Below are 24,399 nucleotides of genomic sequence, written 5' to 3'. Positions count from 1 at the left end.
TTGCATAAGAGAAAAACAAAACAATAGACAAAATATATTTAGAAGATAAAATAAATACTTATAATTTGAGTTATTTATTATGAAGAAAGAATGAGTACATTAATAAAATATATACTTTTTACTTTTTTTAGTTTATTTTATTTATTTATTTATTTAATTTGATAAATTTTGGATCACTTTTTTAAAATTTGGCCGTTATCATTGTATGTAAACTACTTAAAACCAATATTTTATATATTAAAACTTTATTTTTTTTATATAAATCAGTTTAAACTAATACCCCATATTATAAACTGATAAACTAATTGTAGAAAAATAGTTTATGCAATTTATAAATTATTTAAAATAATTTTCTGTAATTTTAATTTAGTTTATAAAAAAACTGAACTATAAACAAATCTTTCTAAGCATATGCAATATTGATCTATCAGTCAAATATTTAATTTTAACAAAGAATTAAATTTTGGATGAATTTTTAATTAATGTTAAATAATTTTTAATTTTAAAATTTAAATAAAAATATTATGTATACACAAAAAAATAACTAAATTAACCTTAATATATTTTATAAATATATGTGCTATTTTATTTTTTTAATATATTTTATATATTAACATATATTTTATATAAATAACTAATTTGGTAATAATTATTTTTACAGTAACACGATTAATTTAAAATTTTAAATTCTAATACTAAATTTTAAAAATTAATTTCTTGTATTTATTGTTTAACTAATTATTGTTGTTTTAAAAGTCTTATATATAATTATATAATTTTGTTGAGTAAAGACAACTTAACATGAAAAGAAACATGATTTTTAAATTTTAATAATTAAAACGATAATTAAAAAAAGAATAAGATAGATTTTTTAATTATATTTCTTTTAAAGATATGAAAAAAAAAATAAAAAACTAAAGAAAGATGACGTAAGATAATAACACAATCTTCTTGGTGTGAACTGGCCCAACAACCTAAACGGTTGCACTTTTTCGACCCTTCCCTTTCTCTATCCGTCATCCCCATCTCTCCGCTTCTGTTCAGTTTGACTTTCACCGCCTATAAAAAATAAGTTACATAATTCGTCATTCATAATCATCATATCTTCTTTCTATTATTTCGTTTCTCTTTTCTTCACCTTTTTTTTTCAATCTATCCAGAATCGCAGCCATGTCTCAGGTGCACCTCTCCCTACAGCTTTGTTTATTTACTTTTGGATTGGCTTGTTTACTTGTTTTGATTTGCCGATTTGTTGATCAAGTTGTTTGGAACGGATAAAAACCCTAATTTTGGAAGTAAAAAAATTTGAACTTGTAGTAACATGTATGGATTTCTGTTAATTCTAATGGGTTTGCAGATGAATTATGTTCTGATCATTGCTACATGTATGTTCATCTATTCAATTTCTTTGCTTCTCAAATATTTTAGTATTTTGACTTGTTCAGCTGCCAAGAGGATTAGGCTGTTTTTATGATTCTTGGTATACTCTAGAATAGCTGAAACATGTGAAACAATGATTGGTCCTTCCTTGTTTGTTTTAGAGTGTTTAGGATTTTTTTATTGTACAGTTTTTGTGAGGTTTTACAAGGTATACAGGTCATAGAGGATCTATCTGATGGTGATCTCAAAATTGTTTTGCAATTGCAATAAACTTTTATTAAAAGCTCTTATAAGTTTGCAGTGTCTAGATATGAATCTGCATGGTTAATTCCTTTTGTTCATGTCAAACTCTAAAATCTTCGCATTTAATACATGTTAGATACACCGTACACGAGATTGTCACTGTTATTCACGTTCAACAGTAATGATAAACAGAAGATGATTGTAATTTGCTGTCATGATTCTCGATGGTCAATAATTGTTGTTTGTTGTTTATGACTTTGCCTGATTCCTTGGTTTTGCTCTCCACATCCTTTTAGAATTGATTTCTGTAATTTTTTTTTGTTCGAAGTAATGTTTGGTTCTTTTGTTTAAAGATTTGAAGATATTACTTTCTTTTTGCCTAATGTAACTCTGAATATTTTCACCTTATGAATTGTAGACCGTGGTCCTCAAAGTTGGTATGACATGTGAAGGATGTGTTGGAGCAGTGAAGAGGGTTTTGGGGAAATTGGATGGTAAATTTCACCCCTTGGATTCAAAATGTCATTATATTGTTTTCAGATGACCATGATCTTAACTAATTAATGCAGTTCTTCTTTGCTAACCGATATTATCATTCCAACATGCAAACTTGAAAAGTGGTTTAGTTGTTTAATGATTTAATGTCTTACTGTAGCCACTTTAGTTAGTAGCTCTTTGCTTATTTGTCAATTTCAATCAATCATGATACGGTTTCCAATCTGGGTGAGCTGTTCTGTTTCTGAAACTTCCTTCCTGATCGTTATTTCCTTCCTTTTTGTTTGTAACTTGCTTCAGTGCTATGTTCTGTGTGGTATACGGCGTTGTGACATGAGGTTAGTAGAATATTGAGGGTCGTTTGTTATGTTAGAAGGGGAACTCTTATGAATGCTCTTCTATCTTAAAAGTTGTTTCTCTTGCTTGTTGGACTGGGTCCTGTCATCAAAGAAACCATATGCAACAATATACTATATTACTATTAACTTCTCTAACATACCAAATTTTACTACTTTAGTTATAATATTCTTGTTTCCAATTTTTACTCTTAATTTGTTGTTATGGAAACTTCTTGCTCTATTACATTTGGAATCTCTTTAATTTTGAAGTTCTCGGAGATTGCGAGTTCACTATACCTAATTATTTAGGGTGTTTTGTCTATTAAGGGAGAAGGTATCTTTGCGTATCTTCACCTAAATACTTTTGTTTTGAGTCTGGTGGTTTCTAATTTAGATATCCAATATGATATGTATTTTCGAAATTGGCTATAATCATTTAATGCTGCATGCTTGTATTTGCGGGTGTGGATCGAAGGAAATAATCAAGTCCTTAAAGCCAATTAATTTCTCCATTTTTTTTATTCCATGATAAAACGAACATGACAGAAGCAACTGAGCTGAGACGGAATCTTAATATTGTTTGAAGTGGTTGCAAAGATAATTTTATATGCGAAATGTTTTATGTATTCATATAGCCTCGTGCACTGATGCAACATACATCTTTCCACCATTAGATGGGGTGTGGTGCTCATCTCGTGTAGATCTCACACTCCATTTAATGGAGGACAGGTCTATGTTGTCTCGATATACAAGGCAATAGTGAGTGCGTATATTGACGGACATATTTTCGTCTTGCAAATTCGAACTATAATAATACTGCTGATATTTGCAGGTGTGGAATCATATGACGTTGACTTGAAGGAACAGAAGGTGGTAGTGAAAGGAAACGTTGAACCGGAAAAAGTTCTGCAAACTGTTTCCAAGACTGGGAAGAAGACTACTTTCTGGGATGCCGAAAAACCGGCTCAGTAACTGTTGCCTAAAATAATTTGGTTCTGTAGACATTGCTCTGTGAATCAGATACTACTTTATGGATCTTGCAAGATCTATATAACATGTATTCTATTTTTATCTGAGTAAGCTATAATAAACTCTTGGTACAAAACTATTATTTACAGTTGCGAATTGTGATATTTTATTAGTGTTGTTTATTGAGATATTTAATTTCCCTTGTTCACTCGTCCTTGTTCATTCTCAGTCCCATCATTTTCTTTCCCTCCATTTTAACCTAACTCTTTATCCACTTATCTTTAGAACCGAGCCAATACAAAAGACAAGAAACTCTTCATAAAAGCATGGCAGATTAAGCATGAAGTGAGTAGTTTAGATGGCTCACACGGTATGCCAATGAATTGACATGCTTCGTGAAAGCATTCACGTCCAAGAGGCCTAGAGTAATATGGATTTCAAAGATTTGTAGATTCCCCAAAGGTCAAAACATCCACTAAAAGAATGAAAGAAAATGAATCATAAAAACATTGCCTCGAAAGAATCAATCCAAAATAATTTGATAAATGAAAAAGTTTAGGGGCAGCAATTTTTTTAAATTCTGGCCAGCATATAAGCAAAGATAAGTGAATTATTAGATGAAATCTCACACCAATCTCACACCATTAAAACTATTATTGATGACTATTTGATGGCTACAAATTACAAAAGTTGCTGGCCCTCTAGTATTTCTCTTGATAAATTTTTTGCCTAGCTTAAAATCATCACTTAAAATCACGTGATGAATATTTTCGAAACAAGTAAAGATCTAATCTAGTCTTTGTCTATTTTTATGAAAGACCATGCAATTCCTTACCAAAGAAAAGGACATTTACTCAAAAAATTGATTTTGTGGAGATGGATTTATTTGTAATGAATAAGTGTCACATTGTCTTTGCGGAGGAGAAAATATTAATTATTCTATTGTATTTTCACTTACCAATAATGCCATTTTAAGCTGCCATTATCCAAAAAACACAAATCATTATACTAGTTAATTATAGGTAATTTGATATCGCTGTCAAGTATAATTAATCAGCATATAAGCATATAGATAATCCTATTTTCTTTTGGGTCCAATAATTTACTATGAGGAAAGATTTATTCTGAAAAAAATAAGAGAATTATAGTATGGTAAATAAAGGACCTCGGTGAAATGAGGCTCAGTTGCCTTGTTCATTTGTTTTGCACCAAAACCGCGAAAATAGCCTCTCTCTGTTTCGGCATTTTTGTCCACCTGACGAGACTGAGAGAAATCACCAACAGAAGAAAATCTGAACCCTCAGAATCTATCTTCACGAAGAAGAAAATTCCCATGTGATCAATCATGAAAAGCTCCCCTTTTTGCCACCGAATTCTTGCCACGGACATCCATGGCGGATTTTGTCATTTCACCAGCTTCGTGCTTTCTGCGTCGTTCCTTCTGAGATTTCGTCGCTGACCCATTTCCGTACGCATTCTCTTCTTTCATGGGCTCCCATAAAAATGAAAAATCGTTTTCTTATTTTCTTTTGTGGCCATCTCTGATTAGATATTTTTTGTTTGGTTTTGTTCCTTCTTAACATGGGACATTGCACTGTTGATAATATGTTTTGCATGTTAAAGAATGAGGATGTGTGATTTATAACACTTCTAGAGCCTTGCTTGGTGTAAGTTTTAATATGGAAAGAAAATATTGATTTTCTGTTTGTTGACCAATTAAAGGCATTGATATTATGCCAGTAACTAACTCTTCTGAGTTGTTAAAACCTTTATTTGGTGTTTAGTAACACTTATTAATGCGTACTATATGTAAATACTTGTATATGTAACATGTGTATATGTATACTGTATGTCAGTATGTTTGTGTATATGCATAAAATATTGTTGTCTTAAACTTATTAAATTTGTAATTGTTCTTTTTAATAAAATTCCCATATTTACATGTTGTTCTGTATTATATTTAATACTCATATATGTATTTGTCCAGCATAGGTTCTAACAAGTAGTGTGTTTCCAGGTTTCAAGGAATTGATTTAAGTGTGACAATGGCTACAAAAACAAAAACGAAAGCTAATGCGGAGATTGGTGATGAAGGAGAGGACTTGGTTTTGGCAACAATGGTTGCCAATGGAGATGATATTAGTCCTCTTGTCCGGCATGCCTTCGAAATGGGGAGGCCGGAGGGCCTCCTTCGCCAACTGAATTATGTGGTGAAGAAGAAAGAAGCAGAAATAGAAGACATGTGCAAGACACACTATGAAGAATTCATCAAGGCTGTTGACGAACTTCGTGGTGTGTTGGTGGATGCTGAAGAGCTCAAAAGCGATCTCCAAAGTGGCAATTTCAAGTTGCAGCAGGTTGGTACCAACCTTCTTGTCAACCTTGAGGAGCTTTTTGAATCCTATTCGATCAAGCAGAACGTGACAGAGGCTATAATAATGTCAAAGAACTGTATAGAAGTGTTGGAGCTTTGTGTCAAGTGCAATAATCATATCACAGACGGGCAATTTTATCCTGCAATTAAAACTCTGGATTTGATTCAGAGGAGTTACATGAAGAACATTCCTGCTAGGGCTCTCAAACTGGTTATAGAGAAAAGAATTCCTATCATTAAATGGCACATTGAGAAGAGAGTAAACAGTCAGGTTAACGAATGGATGGTCCACATACGGAGTTCTTGTAAAAACATTGGACAAACAGCAATCAGCCGTGCGGTTTCAGATCGTCAGAGAGATGAGGAACTGATGGAGAGGCAGAGAAAGGCAGAGGATCAAAATGTTGTGGGGGTTGAGGAGAGAGTTTACACTTTGGATGTTGACGAAGATGATGAAGATTCTGCCATGAAGTTTGACCTCACGCCTCTTTACCGTGCTTGTCACATTTATGGTTGTTTGGGGATTCTTGAGCAGTTTCATGTATACTACTTCACGAATAGATCGGCACAATTGAAATCGGATTTGGAGATATCTTCGTCACAATCTTTTGTTGAATCATACCAAACGTTTTTGGCTCAGATTGTTGGGTACTTCATAGTGGAGGATAGGGTCCTTAGGACCGGTGGGGGACTTCTGGTCCCCGATCAAGTCGATAACATGTGGGAAACTGCTATAACTAGATTGACTTTGCTGTTAAATGCCCAATTTTCCCAAATGAAATCTGCCACCAACCATCTCAAGGTTAAGGAATACGTCACTCTTCTTTCGTGGTCTCTCCTGCAATATGGTTATGATATAGAATCTCTTCTTGATGTGGTTGATAACAATCGCGACAAATTTCATCTGCTTCTTATGGCTGAATGCAGAGAACAAACAATTGAGGCTCTGAATCATGATACATATGAGCTGATGGTGATAAAAAAGGAAAGTGATTATGAGAGTAATGTTTTGTCATTTGGTCTCCAAACTACAGACATCATGCCTGCTTTCCCCTATGTTGCACCATTCTCCTCCATGGTACCCGAGATGTGTCAAATTGTGAAATCCTTCATCAAAAGTTGTGTTGATTATTTGTCTTATGGTGCGCGCGATTATTTCTTTGATGTCGTGATCAGGTACTTGAACAACTTTCTGATTGAAGTAATAAATGAAACATTACTCAATACAATCAATAGCAGCAATATCAGTGTTTCCCATGCCATGCAGATAGCTGCTAACTTTACTAGTCTGGAAAGAGCTTGTGATTTTTTCCTTAAGAATGCGGCGCAACAAAGTGGCATCCCACTCCGTTTTATTGACAAGTCTCAAATGACTTTATCTGCGAAAGCAGTACTGCAGACTTCTAGAGACGCGACCTACATTACTTTACTCGGTTTGGTAAATGCGAAAATAGACGAGTATATGAATCTTACAGAAAGTGTTACTTTATGGACTACAGAGGAGACAAAGCAGAATGGAAATGAATACATAAGTGAATTGATCTTGTACCTTGATTCTCTTATGTCGACGGCGCAACAAGTTCTGCCTTTGGATGCCATGTACAAAGTTGGGATCGGTGCGCTTGAGCATATTAACAATACCATTATCTCTGCTTTCCTTAGCGATAGCGTTAAAAGGTTTAATGCGACGTCTGTGATGAATATCGGCGTTGATCTCAAGTTGCTGGAGAATTTTGCAGATGAGAGGTTCTACTCTTCAGGGTTAGAAGGAATGTACAAAGCAAGTAGTTTTAGAGATTGCTTGGTAGAGTCAAAGCAATTGATTAATCTTCTCTCAAGTAGTCAACCTGAGAACTTCATGAATCCTGTGATAAGGGAGAAAAACTACTATGCACTTGATTATAAGAAGGTGTCTACCATTTGTGACAAATTCAAGGATTCTGCAGATGGTATCTTTGGAAGCCTTTCAAACAAAAATACAAAGCAAACTGCTAAAAAGAAATCAATGGAAGTGCTCAAAAAGAGACTTAAGGATTTCAATTGAAGATTCTTCCTTCATTTCAAATAGGGTATAGTTGTAGTGCACTTCTTTTTCTGGAACCTCCCCACTTTAGAATGAATAGTGTATTTCTATATTATTTTCACCTATTCTTATAGAATAAAGAATTATTTTTGCATTGTTCTATTTATTGAACAAACAAATGTTAACTCAGAGTAGCATGGCAATACAGATAGTTTGCATTTCAAATTAGGGAATAACGACTTAGTATACCTAAGGAAGAGGTCTTCTTAGAAAAAAAAAAAAATTATATTTGATTAGGTTTCAGGAAAGAATAGAAAATTTAAACAATGACCTTGATGTTCTATTTACTAAGACATAACTTCTGTTTATCTAATTTTTGTTCATTGTGCATCCAAGTTTATTCATTTCTCAACATTAAGAAAAGGTTGATCTAGCGTTTAATCTAACCATTTCTAGTACCATTCTGCTAGGAAGACAAATGAGAAATCTAAATAATGTAAATAATGGGTTCTGAATTTGGCCCAATACAAGAAAAAAAAAAATAAGAAAACTCTTTAAATTACCTAAGTTAAAAAATCCAAACAGTTATTTCAAAAAACTAATCATTCAAATTCTAATTTACCAAAGGAATTCACCCAAATACCCTCTTTCCCCCAAACCGTCTGTCACCCCACCCTCATCAATTATCCCACCTCTCCGGCGTTAGAAGCTCTCTCACCGGCCATCATCGTCCACCCCTGTAGCCCACTTGCCCATCACCGTCGCGGGATCATCATCAAACAACCATCCACGTAGTTATTAAAATAATCATCCGGCTACCTAGTGAAATGACCATCCAACATTTGTTAATTGTATATACTTAAACTGAATCGAACAAAATAACCATCCAATTAAGAATTAAAATAACCATCTACATACCTAGTGAATTGAACATCCACCACATTTGCGGGGTAGAGAGAGTCAACGGCGATGCATGGAGGTAGGGGAGGAGATCCGGCGATGGAGCAGCCACGCAATGACAACTTCGGCTAGGCGAGGTTGCGAATCTACTCCGTGGGCTTCCAACCCGAACGTGCAGCGGCCTTAGATGGAAGAGGAGGAGGAGTCAAATTGATGGGAGGAAGCGCGGCGTCGATGAGGTGTGGCACAGCAGCAACAACGGCACGACAGAGAGGACAGGCGACGGGGATAACGTGCGTCTCGAACGGCGCGACGGGAGGCGGCCTGTAGTGGGGCCTGCACGGCCGGCGACGAGTAGGCAGCGGTAACGAGGACGCACAGGGTTGTTGCGGCGTGATCTCCCATTGCTACGGCGCGCAAGCAGAACGCAGAGAGGCTGGGCGGCGTCGGCGGGAGGATGGGCGGTGTCGGACCGGACCGTGGGGAAGTGCAGCGGCGCCAGGGTAATTTTGCGGACCGAATATCACAAATGGAGAATGGGAGGTTAACATAATATTGGGAGTAATTGTGCCAATTGTGATTTGGTTTAATTAATTGTAAATTCTTATTTTTCAAATTTTAAAATTTGAAATTAAAAATAATTAATTTATAATTTGATTTATGATTTTAATTTTTTTTCTACTTTATTATACACATTATTTAGTATTCTCATGGTCTCCCTATACTTTTCTTTAATCTAATAATAATAAAATTTGTGTCTAAATAAAACATTTTTTTATTGTTTCAGAACATTTTTTAATTTTTTGACATGTTAGTTTGTGTTTGGTAATTGGTAAGAGTAGCATGATATTTCTTTTGTGTATATAACAACGATTTTTTTTTTTATGTCCTCGGTCTTTTAATTATTTATTTTTAACTCTTTCTTATTTTTTGTATTACATGACTTAAGTATAGTCATTAATTAATTAATAATAAAAATTAGTCATAAATAAATGATATTGTTTCTTGAATAAGTTTTTTTTTTAAAAATAAAAAAATTAGGATACTTTTGATTTTAAGTTAAAACAAATGTGAAAATAATAACCTTTTGAATTAATAACTAGGAAAGGACCCATGCTACGCACGAAAAGAAATCAACAAAAGAAGCTGAAGAAGAAAACAATATAGAGGGATGCGAATTATTTTACAACATCAAATATAGCACTTTTCACTAAAATCGTTGCATGAAGCAACCAGAATATGATATACCATTCAAGTTACATTGTTAACAACTTCCCTAAATACAAACTACCCCTAGGCATGGAACCATTGTTCTGAATTAGAACTCTAAGACATTTCTTTGATTTTACTCTAAATAGAGCAACATAGAGTTGGCAGTGAGTAAATACGGATTTTGGTAATACAACCCAACCACGCCCAGTGTTTGACCCTATGACTTGTTTATGGTCATTGCAAAATATACAATTAACAGAAACTGCCTCCTTTGGAATCTAAAAGGCAGAATGTCATACTGTCATTGTTTGGTATCATGTTCATGCGTGGAATAAGCACAACTCTACCTTCTTTGTCTCCAGTCAATACAATGCACTCAATTACATGATTACCTAAACGACATACCTGCAAGCTGGTACCACTACACAAACCATTGGATTAGTCAATATTCCTTAGCAACATGACTGGTACACCTTCTTTTAGGCATATTTGTGATTAGGTAATCCTAAACAATTAATAGCGTTCAACACCTTAGGTGAAAAGGTGTCTAACTGAGACTCCATGTTACCTTCTTCAACACACAAAGAGTCAGAACTAAGATAAACCCTTTGATTGCCAGGTAAAAGACTCATTATACTGTTATTCACCTCGTTAACAACTTCTAGAGTGGGAGCAAGAATCGATCGTTCCTTGAAATAATCTGTGTTAGTCAAGTTATATATCAACATGGAATAGACAAACTGTATCAACTCTTCAAAACCAGTGTCAGTATCACCAATGAGAATCTCATCCGAGATCAAAACTTCAGACTCACCATCTATAGAATCACCAGCCAATCCATCTCCAATATGAATAAGCCAATTAGCAAAATCCATAATTTCGCAATTGTCTTGAGAACATGATGAAGAAGATAAACGCAGATTCCTGTTTAGCTTTACTACATTACAATAATCTCATAGATATGATGAATTAATAGAAGACTGCACAATATCCTATCGTGATCCCATAGGTATGACTGGAAGGATCTGCCTAAAGTCACCACCTAGGACAATAACCTTTCTTCCAAATGGCATGTCAGGTTTGTAGGATTTCTCAAATCTAAGAATATCCTTCAATGACTTGTTTAAAGCCTTGTAACAGTGTTTGTTAAGCATCGAAGCTTCATCCTATATAATCAAATTGGCTCTAACAAAAAGCCTAGCAAGGGAAGAACCTTGCTTAATGTTACAAACCAAATCCTCATTTATGTTTAGTGGAATCTTGAATCTAGAATGAGCAGTACGTCCATTAGGGAGTAATAGTGAAGCAATACCACTTGATGCAACATTTAGCACAATTTTGCCGTTACACCTTAATGATGCAGATAACGTGCGATAAAGGAAAGTCTTCCCAGTACCACCGTAACCATAAACAAAGTAAAATCCACCAAGGTCCATGGAGACAGCATTCAATATCCAATCATATGCATTCCTCTGTTCGTGAGTCATAGATTTCAAAGAATCCTTAAACTCCTCATGTAGAAATTCCCTATCAAAATTCATCTCATCCATTAAGAATCGATCAACAACACCATCAATGTTTTGCATATCGGGATACGACAGTGTAGAGAATTCTCTAAGAGATCTTCCATTTTCTTGTAGTCTTTCCTCAATCTTAACCAATGTCAAATTCAATATTTGCTCATCTGATAATTGTAGCTCTAAGAACAACAAATAAAACAACTAAGTAATGGACGTTACTTAAAATGAAATAAGAAATGCAAGAGCATAAAAATAATTATGCACTTTTTAGTGAGAGAAATATGACAACAACCTTCACAGCGGTGATTTCTTCTATGAATATATAGGATGTCTTCAGATAATTGCTGGTAACATGACTGCCAAACAAATTCAGAACGAGAAATGTTATTTGATAGAAGAAGAATAACAAAGAGGTCACGAATATAAGATCCTGATGCCCATGAACTTGCTTCCAATATAGCATTAACAATTTCCTTGTCATCTTAGAGAATTCCTAGTGCATAACATGCTTCCTTGAATGTATTATAGACAACATCATGAACATTTCTAAGGTTAACAAAACTCGTGCATCCTTTCTGTATGTTAAGCAAAAGTCTCAAGTAATAATCTTCTCCATTTCCCCGCGGGACGTGAGTCAATCGACCAATAGAAAAGCCTTAATTTCGTGGCACCCACATACAAACATCATCCTTCCATACAAACTTGTTAGGGAACTCACTATAAGTCAACGACCTGAAGAAAGGATATAAACTATTAGCAAGGAACCATGCTAATAATTTTGTCAACTTGCCATCTACTCGATTGAGAACATCTTGAATATTGTCATTATCTCTAAAGATAACAGCATGCTCTTCAGGAAGGCGAAAGGGTAACTTAATAACTACAGGTTCCTTTATCTGAATATCATAACCAAATATCCTCCAATCTACCTCACATGATGATATATAACGGCAATCATAATAATTTTGTATCTTATCCACAACCTGTCCAGTCAATGGTCAGCAGAAGACTGATAGAAAGAAGCAGTTACTCGATCATTACCCTTGTGCATATATTTAAATAAATACTTGATGGCAGAAGTTTGGCATGTTTGCTCAACATTTATATAACAGCCATATGTCAACAATAAATACAGATTGTATGGAACAATAAAGGAATTATCAATGGTAACATTCCTCTTAGTTATCGTGCGACCATTGTCTGGTCTCTTGTACTTTGGAAATCTAGCTTCATCAATAACAGTACGTGACCTAAATTTCTTAGGAAAATATTTTGAACAATGACCATCTACCATGCACGGACTATTTTTGTTATGTCGACCACAAGGCCCATGAACCATGAATCTCTCTACGGCAGCATATAACCTTGGTCTATGGAGCCTATCAGGTATCTCAGCAGAAATAAACCTGTCAATATCTGATGGAGACTTTGGCTTGTTTGTTGGATGCATGAATAACAATATGTGTGCATGAGGTAATCCCCTATTCTGAAATTCAACAGTGCAAACATCTACAGAAATATGAAAAATATATTACAGATTCAAGAAGCATGAATATTACCCAATGAATAACCAAAACATATAAAAGATAAAATATACTTACATCCAACAATTTTTCCAAAAGGAATGCCACTTTTAAATTCGCTGATTAGATTATTAAGCTTGATTTTGAATGTCCTTGAAACAACATCAGGACGATCTTGAGGTGATAATCCTGTCCCACAAAGCAATATCTTGACCTCATCCCATTCAAGATTGCTAGTAATTGTTATAAAAAAGTTAGGATATCCGGCATACTTGCAAATAGCAAATGCATCAGCTTACCAAATGCATCAGAATTGCTAGTAATTGTTATAATACGCTGGTCAGTTGCAACAGCATCAGCTTGTCCACTTACCAAAGACTCATGAAGGACTTTATACCTTTCAACACTTAACTTTGGTTGGTTAAATCTTATAAAGTTCAATCGTTCGGCCTCAACCATCGTATATGCATCCACCAAGAATTGTTGAAACAGTCTACTAGAATGCAACAAAATAGGAGAACCGGGAAACCGCATTTGTAGCCGATATGAAAAAAACTCCCTCATGCTGATAATTTTTCTCTTCTTCGAACCATTAGTATTATATTGATTGGAAGTTTCAATTCCAATTCTGTATCCTTCTTCCGCATACGAAAACAGTAAAGGATACTGCAATGCAAGGTACTGCGAATGAAAAACATCAATTCTTTTAAGCTGGCTAGAGCGTGACTCAATTATTATATCCCTATCCAAACAGGACTCATCAATATCACCAATGACTATTACCGCAACCTCAGATGCAGTTGGCAGATTATAACGCCTGCCATCAGTATTGGTGCAGAATTTATAACCACAAACTAACTGGCAAGTGCACCGGGTCGTACCAAGTAATACCTCAGGTGAGTGAGGGTCGATCCCACGAGGATTGATGGATCAGGCAACAATGGTTGAGTGATTAACTTAGTCAGACAAACAGAAAAGAGTGTTTTGGTTTTCAAAAGAATTAAGCAGTAATTTAGAAATTAAAACAGCAAGCAGTAAATTGATGAGAATAATATATGGAAAAACAGTTAAGGCTTCAAAGTTATCTATTTTCCAGATTGACTTTTCTTTTTAATTTATTTTAATCATGCAAGATTTAATTCATGGCAAACTATATGTGACTAGACCCTAATTCCTTAGACCTTTCTAGTCTCCTCTAATTTTCATCAACCGCCAATTCCTTGGTCAATTAATTCCAATTAGGGGGTGAAGTTTTATTCTAGTTATTATGCCACAAAAATCCTAATTATCCAAATATAAGAGGATTATATGTCACGTATCCCGTTATGTCCAGATAATTAGAATTTAGGAGAAGTTGTTTTCAAGCTGTTGTTCAAGTAAAGAGCTTTTCCAAGTCATACAAGAACTCAATTAGAAGGAGGGTTATACTTCCGTTCCACCCAAATTCATAAGATAAAGAACGAAAATAATTCTTAAATTATAAATCAGTATATGAATTAAAATAGAAAAACAATATAATCAATCCATACAAATAGACAGAGCTCCTAACCTTAACAGTGGAGGTTTAGTTGCTCATGGAAAAGAGTGAAAACTAGGATTCTGGTAAACTGTAAATTGGGCTGAGGTGGAATGGAATCATTGGAAGAGAAGTTTCTTTTCTCTTTTATATCTAATCTTAATTAATTTAAAGTCTATTTTTCTAAAACTAATATAATATCTTTTCCTATTTATAAAAATTAAAGTTTAAATCAGAATTAATTTTAGCAATCAGCGTTTTCTGCGTTTTCTGCAAGTGGCGCATGTCACGCGTACGCGTCAGTCACGCGTACGCGTCGATCGTCTTCTTCGCGTGTCACACGTACGCGTCAGGTACGCGCACGCGTCGCTCCTCGCTGGTCATCTCCTTTAATTCTTGTGCTCCTTCCATTTGTGCAAGCTTCCTCTCCATCCTCTAAGCTATTCCTGTCCTATATGACCTTCTTCTCTTTTTCTGCAGAAACTCTATCAAATCCAACCAAATGCTACCTAAAATAAACAGAATTGCACAAGACTCAAAGTAGCATCCATAGTGGCTGAAAGATAATTAATTCTTGATTAAACTCAATCAAATTAAATGCAAATTCACTAGGAAAAGATAGGAAAGATGCTCACGCATCAAGTATCTCTTCTCCTAATCAACTTTATTCTTATGTCAGGGGAATTGCATTCTTTAAACCGTTCTCGAGCATATCGAAATGTACTGGCCAAGGGATTGTGGAGATCAAGCATACTCTTTCGCTCAGCAACAATGACCCTTTCAAGACCATTGCTAGAATTAGATTGCTTGTTTAAAAAATATTTCAACAAAGATAAAAAATTAACAACGAACCAAAACAAAAATGTTTGTGGCGTAAGCCTCCAAATTTTAATTTAAAATAAAATGAAAAAGCAAACTTACCGAACAACATTAATTCAATTTTCTACTTCATTATCTGTATCATAAATATATAGCTGTGCAAACTTTGGGCTATTATTCACTGAAGGGAGTAAACTCCCGACGCAATGGTTATTCTGACCACTTAGTAAGAGTGTAAGTGGTGCAGTTCCATTATTTATGTTGTTGTTTATTCTACCAACCATAGATGTGAACGAAAACATAGAGTTAAATAATCGAATGTTCTTCTTAAAGTATCGTGACATGTCATCATCCTTAAAGTGAAAATCTTGTAAAATCTTAGGTGCTAACTTTAGAACAGGCAATTCAACATTTCCATCCATACAACACAGACCAAAATACGGTCTAGCATGGCCATTAGTCCTACTAAGCCTCTCTTTATCCCACATATTGGTATTGCAAAATACACATGTATAAATAGGATCACTAGTATCCCAGTATTCTATACCAACATAGAATAGAAATTTCACAAAAAAAAAATACAAATTAATACAAAAAAAATGTAATACGTGCCACGCATAACTGTTAAAAAATTCTAAGGGTTAATCTTCATACCTTCCTCATGCACGGCAACAACATCATGCTCAAAATGTTGGTAAAAATGATTTGTCAAATAAATAGGTAGATAGATTAAACTATATAAGAACAAAATTAAATTGAAACATATAATACAATAATAAATGCCACTAATGAAACCATCACTTACCATTGACACTATCTCTTCTGATTCTGTGGCGAAATCCTCATCTAAGGCAATATCATCATAACCATCAATTACTGCATATGAAAAAAAAAAGAATTTTCACTAATATGTAAAATGTCCAAAAAGAAATACCATATATGTAAATAAAAAAATAAAGAAAAACAATGTATAACCTTCATATTCTTCACCGTTAGAATATTCTTGAATAGAAGAAATATCCACTGAATTAGATGATGAATGATGAATATTTAATTGAAATTCATTAAACATGTTGTGTAACACCCTCACTACCAGAATGTCACGCTTCCGGCTGCGCCACTCTGATAGCAAGAAGTATTACGACTACTTTATATACTAAATATTAAAATAGGAGCCTGTGACTCGAAACCGTATCGCTGATTTCTTTGAAAACCGGAAATAAATACTTCATCTTAAGAAAAGCACATGCAGGCATAGATTCATAGACTATACTCCTTACATAATATCTCATAATATAATACACATAGAAAACATACCACTCCTATCCCTCTTACAAAACTTGAAATAACAAAGGTGAGGGAAGAAAATAATCTAATTAATACAACGTATAAATCAAACCCAGCATTACTCTTCATAATGCATCATCCGATTCCTGAAACGATAAAGCTGTAGGGGGGTGAGAACCTAACCACATGGTCTCACCACGGAGTTTCAAAGTTGTCATAAGAAGATATTTAATAAGAAAACTATTTTTAAGCTCAGTGATTATCATTGCCTTATGAATCTTTTAAAAAACCAATAGATAATTGTTCAAAACCTTTTTCAAAGAAATGATGTTTAATCTTTCAGAAATCCAAACATTTCCTTTCTTATAAGAAAAACCCATTCAGAAACCCAACCACGCAATCAAACAACACAATCATTCAGTACCAAAGTTCATTCTGAAATGTAGCACGCCAGGACAAACACAAGCAAGACAGACAAGGAAAACACAGGTTTAGGTAGCAGTTACAGCAAGTAGTTCAAGTAGCAGTTAAGAACAGTTTAGCAATTAGGCAAACCAAAACAAGATCAAACCCAAGCAAAGCATACAAATGCATATGATGCATGCCTGTCCTATGGCTGATGAGGCTCATCTGTCGGTTATCCAGCCAACCCGACAAGTCTGAATTGTCCTTAGACTGTCCCCCGACGTGCATCCCCAAGAGTCTATGCATAGCTTTTTCTCAAATAATCAATATTGCTCAATGGGGGTAACATTCCCGGGAATTTATATAGTGCCCGGTCACACTTACGTCGTAGGGTCAACAGAGTATCGAGTTTTCAACCTGGTACACGTGGTGGCAAGCCACGGCACTTAATCCAGGGAACCTCGTATCTCAGATATTTCAAATTCATAAGCCATATAAATAATTCAAAGATCATATTTCAACATTCTCAACATCATAATCATTCGTCAATCCAAATCTCATTTCCAAATTCATTCAAAAACCATATTTCAAGGAAAATCCTCATCAATCCTCATCATCCTTCTTTCCATCCCGTTCATTATAAATCTCAAAACATATAATGTTTAAAAACAAATCTTTTTAAATAGTTACTTCAAATGAAACTTCCAATCTTATAAAATTTTGACAGCATCTCCTCTAAAACTCGGACTTTGCCACCCTTTCTGGGTCCCAACAAAACCATTTCTCAAACTCCTTTCAACTCAATTTCAAAATCAGAACAATTTTAATATCTCAAACCATTTTCAATTTAAATTCATTTTTCTACAAATCAAGCTCATTTCCAACATTATAACCCTTTCCAGATTCCAATTCATTTCCAACAAAGTCAACTAACATTTTCTCAAACACTTTTCATCATTTTCAAACCCAAGTCATTCACAAATCTCAAATCGTTTTCCGAAGTCAAACTAATTCTAACATCAAATCCTTTTTCAATTCTCAAATTATACTTAATAAACATTCGAATCAGAATTTCAAATTAATCTTTTATTCACTATCTCAATATCAACTCAATATCCAGAACTAGCCACAGACAAGTAAGCAATCACATTCATTCAAGGCAGTTCAGTTCAACCCATAAGACTCCATAATCACCAAAAATATTTACTTGCCTAAATATCAATTTATAACAACTCTTAAAAAGAAAAATGAGTTTTAATAAAAACGCCCCTACCTCGCAAAACCACTAACCAAACGCGTTGGAGAATTCCTTTTTCCTCATTCCGAAATCGAACAGCATTGACTCCGACTATTTCCCGCAGCCGTATAGCCCAAAAAGCACCCTTCACAACAAAACTCGACCCTGAGACATTAAAGTCGCGTAAAACTCAGAAACATATAATTGAATACTAACGCGAGGGTTTCAAGACAGAAACACTTACTGTACTAAGAGAATGAAACAACGGCAGTGGCATTAGCTACACTGAAAACTCTCCGCAACAACACCATCAAACACGACTCTATAGTTACAATGGTTTAACCCTGAAACGTGAATACCCAAAACCCTCAACAAGCATATAACAACACTAACAATAAGGATTTTAGTTAGGAATTCACTACAGTTATGGAAAAACAGAAGGATGGGGCGGCATCACCCATAACTCTAGTAGCAGCAACAGCAACTTTGGGAGGAAATTCAATAGAAGTTGAAGCAAATGCAAGGATAAAATAGAACACATCATCAAAGGAGCAATAATCAGAATGTTGGTTGTAGAACAAAACTAATCTTACCAAAAGAATTACGGGAAGGGAGCAGCATTAATCAGGACAAGAGCAACGTCAATTCCAATGATACTCCAGTAACAGCGACATTAGTAATCCTCACAGCGATAATCAAGGTTGCAACAAAATAGAGAGTTCAAATTCAATGGAATCGGAAATGGAAATGAATTCAATGGAATTGGAAATAGAGATAGCTTACAATAAAATAATGAAGCAGCAACAACAGGGTTTTCGAGCAGCCCCAGTGGCCACTTTTAGTGACGACGACAGCAGTTAGAACAACGGTGGCAATAGCAAGAATTTGGCGGTGGCGGCTCTGACAACGACAACAAGGTGCGGCGGTGACTGCATAACCAAGCAGACCTAGGCTTTAGTGGCGGATTCCGGTGGCGGCGGCGGCGTTCTCCGGCGGTAAAGGTGTGGCCAGAAGCTTCAGAGGCGGTGGATCTGACAAGGATGACGACGACGACAAGGCTCGGGCTAGGCGGGCCGGCGGCGACGGGTCAGACACGCGTCTCCTCTCCTTGCGGTTCTGGCGGTGGTGACGGCTTGGTGACGACGAAAGCTACTTCCACCTCGCGCTCAGCCATCTCAACGGCGACTGGGCAAGGCGCGGCGACGGCGGCGGTCTTCACGCCTGCAACCGTGACGACGATGGTGACACTCCTCTCTCTCCTGAGCTCTCTCTCTCTCTCTCTCTCTCTCTCTCTCTCTCTCTCTCTCTCTCTCTCTCTCTTCGCGGCTTCGATTCCTTCGGCGACGCGACGGCGGCAACCGTGGGCTCCTCGCCGACGCTGTTCCTCCCCCACTCTCCTCTTCTTCTCCCTGTCCGCTTCTCTTTCTCTCTTCTTCACCCCCTTTCCCTTCCTTTCTTGTTTCCCCGTTCCTTATTTTCCTTTCTGAAAGGTGTGTGTGTTTAGATTAGGTTAGGTTTAGGAATTGTATAATTAGGGTAAAATTAGGTTTAGATAGAATTAGGATTAGGTTAGATATTTTTATTAAAATTTTAGGTATAGTAATGTAATTTTATAAAATAAATAAAAGGTAGGATAATAATAAGAATCAAATTAAATATAAAGTATTTATCTTTAAAAATATCTTCTAATTAATAATCTTTAAATAATTTTCGGTTAAATACCAATTTAGTGAAAATTAGAGATAAGTAAATTAATCCTCCTTTGTTTATAAAATAAGGTTAAAATCTACATATTAAAATTAAGGCATATGAATTGCTCATTATTTTTCAATTATGAAAATTCTAAGTAATAAATAAGAGTTTATTCAATTTTTATATAAAAATATCTAAACTGTAGTCTTAAATAAATATAATACATCATAATAATTTATTAATAACTTTTAAAAATTTATGGATCTTACATCCTACCCCACTTATAAAAATTTTCGTCCTTGAAAATTAAAGTAATATATAAGGTAATATATAATCTTTGCACTCTACTTTTTAAACACTTTATAGAAAAGTATGAAATCTTATTATGCATATATAATTGTTCAAAACTTTACAAAAGTTTGGAGGAACAAAATAGGGTGCAACTTAAGATAGGTGTTCACAAAACAAAACAGTAGCTAGTGTGGCAAAAAGGGCCACAAAACAGGCTGGTATAAAACAACGGGTATAACGCTCGCTCACAGATCTCTTACCCATTTCAAAACTTCAGTTCCCCAATTCCATCAATCATTTCACAACTCCATAACCCGTCACAATCCTAACATCCGCAAACTTTTACGAGATACAAACTGCTATACTCCTCATAACGTTGCATACTTACCAATCCATCTTTCATGTTTATAAACAGCATTTTTAAAGTTTCATTTGCTACCCTTAAAAGTTATACATGATTCTAAGGCAATTCTCGAGTTTATTCAAAAGAATACAAGACATTGGAAAAAGACAAGCGACAAAATCCACCAGGGTTTGAAAGGATTGTTGAAATCACAAGTAATCAGGAATGCATAAGAAATGAAGAGTGTCAGACAGAAAATTAGTTTGGTAATCTCAAGAGTGATTCCCGAATTAACAAAACCCGATAGGAATAACAAATGAAAAAGTAATGCAGTAGTTTGAAGCAAAATTAAGTCGAGTCAAAAAAATTTGAGATTTATAGAAAAAGAATGTCTAAGATCAAAGACAAAGTTCATAAGTCGCGAGTAGAATTAAGAATATCTTCAAATGAATTATTCACAGAGAATGAAAAATATTTTAAAAACTATTTCACATTTTTAAAGGGAAGGTGCGCATCAAACACTTTGTAAAAGAAATAACAAAAGTATATTTGTGGCTTTACGTTAATACAATTCCATGTTGAAATAGGTTATGTAGAGTTTTAAAACAAAATAAATACCGATTTGGCTAAGAACAAAAATATTCCTTCAAATATTTGAGAAAAATAATTAGGTGCACCACTTAACCAAAAGTAGGTATAAAGCTCGGAAGGAAATCAAATTGCCTTTTGTTAAAATAATTCACACAAAATAGGTGAGGTTTGAAAAGAAAAAGTCAATTGGGTTAAGGCCAAAATAATTTTCCGAAAGTCTTAATTGATATTTAGGTATTTAGTCAAATAAATGTATATAGTGAAATCGTGCAAGGTTATAAAAAAAATCAAACGTTTGTTTAAAAATTCTCAAAGTTTATATTCAATCAAGCGTGTATAAAAATTATAGCAAATATGGAAGAGGAAGAAGTGAAACTTTATTTAGAAAAGAATTCCGAAGTAAAAATTTGCTTATAAGTCGATTTCAAAACTTTATTTAAAACAGTGCATGCCAATTCCAAAATAACTTTGTCAATTTAAAGAATAACTATGGATGTAATTCAAGCGAGAAAAATTGATTTAACTTTCTTAAGAGGAGAATCCAAAACTTGTTTTAAAAGTTCATATCAAAACGAAATTGCCATCACATAAAGAATATTCAAGAATATTAAGATGTATTTAAAAAGAAATCAAACCAGATCTTAAATCAAGGGAGTTCAAACAAGATCAACTAGGCATAAAACATCGAACAAGCTTTCAATCGAGCTACTGAAAACTTAAACTTTCTCTTCTATCAGTCATTCCCTAAAAAGCTAACACATCAGTTTTCACCTTTAAAGACCACGTGTGACACTGAGATAAATACAAGTACGTTCAAAGAGATACAATTCGCAGGAAGAGAAGAATAAGCGACAAAATTATGTTTCTCATAAATTTGGAAGGAGGTGTAAGATTGCAACTAAGCAATGATGTACAGGCACGAGAAAACGTTTTGGAAAGAGTCATTTCGCATCATGACAAGAAATATTTAATTTAGGAACTCTAAGAGGTACAAGAGAAGGGTAGTAGTAAATTAGATCAAAATAAACTAAAACCAAATCAGAGGAGTACAAGGTTCATAAAAATATGAAGGAATGATTGAAATGACCAACAAATAAGAATGGTTAAAAGTCATAAAGTATGTCGGAAGGGAGAATCAAAATGCAAATGAAAAATAATTTTTATTTCAAAGAACTCAAATAGGAACTATAGAAAAGAGGGTAATTGCTTTACAAAATTCAAGAGAATCATTAAAACGTAAATATTGTGTCATGTTAAAACAAATTCAAGTCGAACTAAATTATGCAAAATTTGTGAAAATGAAAATCAGTTAGACTAAGGATGAAATGTTTTCTCGACAACCTTGAAAGGTACTTTACATAATCAATTAAGAATTTACATAAAAACAAAGCGAGGTTGTTAGGAAATCAAATTATTTTGTTTTTTTTTTTTTTTTGCCAAAACTATTTCTAAGGTAAAGACAAAATATGTGAAATTTGAAAGATAGAGTCTAATTGGACTAAGAACCAAAAATAATTCTTTAAAAATCTCAAAAGGTACTCAAGCATTTAATCAATTAGGAATATATAGAGAAATTACGGTAAAATTGAAAGAAATTTCAAATTCTGTTTGAAAAAGAAAATTTGAGGTATAGTTTCAAAAATACATATAAATAAAGACATGTCAAATTCAAAATACCTTTATCAAAATTTAAAAAATGATTATAGGTAAAAGATTGAGTTGAAATTTCTTCTTAAAAAAAATCGAAAATCTCTTTTAAAAAAAAATTAAAACTAAAATTCCAAGTTTTTTTTTTTAAATCATAATCTCATAAAGATATTTAAGAAGATTGAGAGATGTAAGGAAGGAAACTCACTCACATTTTGAGAAAGAAATTTAAATCAAAGAACTTGAACAGAATTCACAAGACATGACAAAAAACAAATCCTCCAAAGAATTTAAGTAAACATAGACAGTTAGGATTAAATGAGAATGCATTTCAACAAGAGATAAGGTTGAAAAATAATCAAATACTTTTCAAAAAGAAATCTCAAGTAAAGATTTTCAAGGCACACTATGGAAGAACATGTTACAAGTCATCAATAGAATTTTTAAAACACATAAAAGAATATCCTCGAGAATTAACTGCAAACGTTCCCAAGCCGGGCGGTAAGCGTTATCTATTTCTTATTAATTCCAATTCGCCTATAATAACCTATTAACTTCCTGTTCACATAAGCCATCAACATTAAGTTGGCCAGACTTAACATCAACAGATATGCAACGGTAAGCTAACAGTATTAATTAATAGGCAGTCATGTGCATAAGATTCTAATTCTTGTTACTTGGACAAGACCTACAACATAACAGACACTTAGAGAATGCAATGAAGCATGGACAGTCCATCCCCAAGGCTCTAATTAGGATGAACTGCTCTGATACCATAATGTAACACCCTCACTACCAGAATGTCACGCTTCCGGCTGCGCCACTCTGATAGCAAGAAGTATTACGACTACTTTATATACTAAATATTAAAATAGGAGCCTGTGACTCGAAACCGTATCGCTGATTTCTTTGAAAACCGGAAATAAATACTTCATCTTAAGAAAAGCACATGCAGGCATAGATTCATAGACTATACTCCTTACATAATATCTCATAATATAATACACATAGAAAACATACAACTCCTATCCCTCTTACAAAACTTGAAATAACAAAGGTGAGGGAAGAAAATAATCTAATTAATACAACGTATAAATCAAACCCAGCATAACTCTTCATAATGCATCATCCGATTCCTGAAACGATAAAGCTGTAGGGGGTGAGAACCTAACCACATGGTCTCACCACGGAGTTTCAAAGTTGTCATAAGAAGATATTTAATAAGAAAACTGTTTTTAAGCTCAGTGATTATCATTGCCTTATGAATCTTTTAAAAAACGAATAGATAATTATTCAAAACCTTTTTCAAAGAAATGATGTTTAATCTTTCAGAAATCCAAACATTTCCTTTCTTATAAGAAAAACCCATTCAGAAACCCAACCACGCAATCAAACAACACAATCATTCAGTACCAAAGTTCATTCTGAAATGTAGCACGCCAGGACAAACACAAGCAAGACAGACAAGGAAAACACAGGTTTAGGTAGCAGTTACAGCAAGTAGTTCAAGTAGCAGTTAAGAACAGTTTAGCAATTAGGCAAACCAAAACAAGATCAAACCCAAGCAAAGCATACAAATGCATATGATGCATGC

General features: G+C 34.3%; 3 protein-coding genes and 1 pseudogene across 4 annotated transcripts; 2 read left to right on the top strand and 2 right to left on the bottom strand.

Annotated features, from left to right (window-relative positions):
* The first annotated feature begins 953 nt into the window (after positions 1 to 953).
* LOC107618941 (copper transport protein ATX1) lies at positions 954 to 3,633 on the top strand. Its single transcript, XM_016321134.2, has 3 exons — positions 954 to 1,179; positions 2,042 to 2,117; positions 3,289 to 3,633. Exons 1-3 carry the CDS (start codon positions 1,171 to 1,173, stop codon positions 3,426 to 3,428), a joined length of 225 nt encoding a protein of 74 aa, XP_016176620.1. The 5' UTR covers positions 954 to 1,170; the 3' UTR covers positions 3,429 to 3,633.
* A 979-nt stretch (positions 3,634 to 4,612) lies between these two features.
* Positions 4,613 to 7,982, top strand: LOC107615950 (exocyst complex component SEC15A pseudogene; annotated as a pseudogene). The gene is made up of 2 exons (XR_015900015.1): positions 4,613 to 4,893; positions 5,443 to 7,982. The product of XR_015900015.1 is annotated as an exocyst complex component SEC15A pseudogene (transcript).
* A 2,204-nt stretch (positions 7,983 to 10,186) lies between these two features.
* LOC148546630 (uncharacterized) lies at positions 10,187 to 10,809 on the bottom strand. The gene is made up of 3 exons (XM_088499274.1): positions 10,465 to 10,809; positions 10,340 to 10,355; positions 10,187 to 10,212 (listed from the first exon to the last, which is right to left on the bottom strand). The coding sequence occupies exons 1-3, from the start codon at positions 10,807 to 10,809 to the stop codon at positions 10,187 to 10,189; spliced, it is 387 nt and encodes a 128-aa protein (XP_088355400.1).
* A 117-nt stretch (positions 10,810 to 10,926) lies between these two features.
* Positions 10,927 to 16,384, bottom strand: LOC107615951 (uncharacterized). The gene is made up of 12 exons (XM_016317962.1): positions 16,288 to 16,384; positions 16,118 to 16,188; positions 15,967 to 15,994; positions 15,441 to 15,853; positions 15,193 to 15,299; positions 13,250 to 13,794; positions 13,056 to 13,166; positions 12,485 to 12,963; positions 12,138 to 12,437; positions 11,747 to 11,810; positions 11,167 to 11,633; positions 10,927 to 11,100 (listed from the first exon to the last, which is right to left on the bottom strand). Exons 1-12 carry the CDS (start codon positions 16,382 to 16,384, stop codon positions 10,927 to 10,929), a joined length of 2,856 nt encoding a protein of 951 aa, XP_016173448.1.
* Between the last annotated feature and the right edge of the window lie 8,015 nt (positions 16,385 to 24,399).

This window comes from Arachis ipaensis, chromosome B9, assembly GCF_059453495.1.
Source record: "Arachis ipaensis isolate K30076 ecotype BB chromosome B9, ASM5945349v1, whole genome shotgun sequence".
Lineage (NCBI taxonomy): Eukaryota > Viridiplantae > Streptophyta > Magnoliopsida > Fabales > Fabaceae > Arachis > Arachis ipaensis.
Note: the sequence above shows the minus strand (reverse complement) of the source record. Positions and strands in the feature narration are given on the sequence as shown.

Coding starts and splice junctions, on each gene's coding strand:
- LOC107618941 (XM_016321134.2), top strand. Junction 2,118..3,288: donor GGTTTTGGGGAAATTGGATG/GTAAATTTCACC, acceptor TGATATTTGCAG/GTGTGGAATCATATGACGTT.
- LOC148546630 (XM_088499274.1), bottom strand. CDS start 10,809: ATGGATTTTGCTAATTGGCTTATTCATATTGGAGATGGATTGGCTGGT.
- LOC107615951 (XM_016317962.1), bottom strand. CDS start 16,384: ATGTTTAATGAATTTCAATTAAATATTCATCATTCATCATCTAATTCA. Junction 15,854..15,966: donor TGTTGCCGTGCATGAGGAAG/GTATGAAGATTA, acceptor ATGTTGGTATAG/AATACTGGGATACTAGTGAT. Junction 13,795..15,192: donor TTTCGATATGCTCGAGAACG/GTTTAAAGAATG, acceptor TACTGATGGCAG/GCGTTATAATCTGCCAACTG.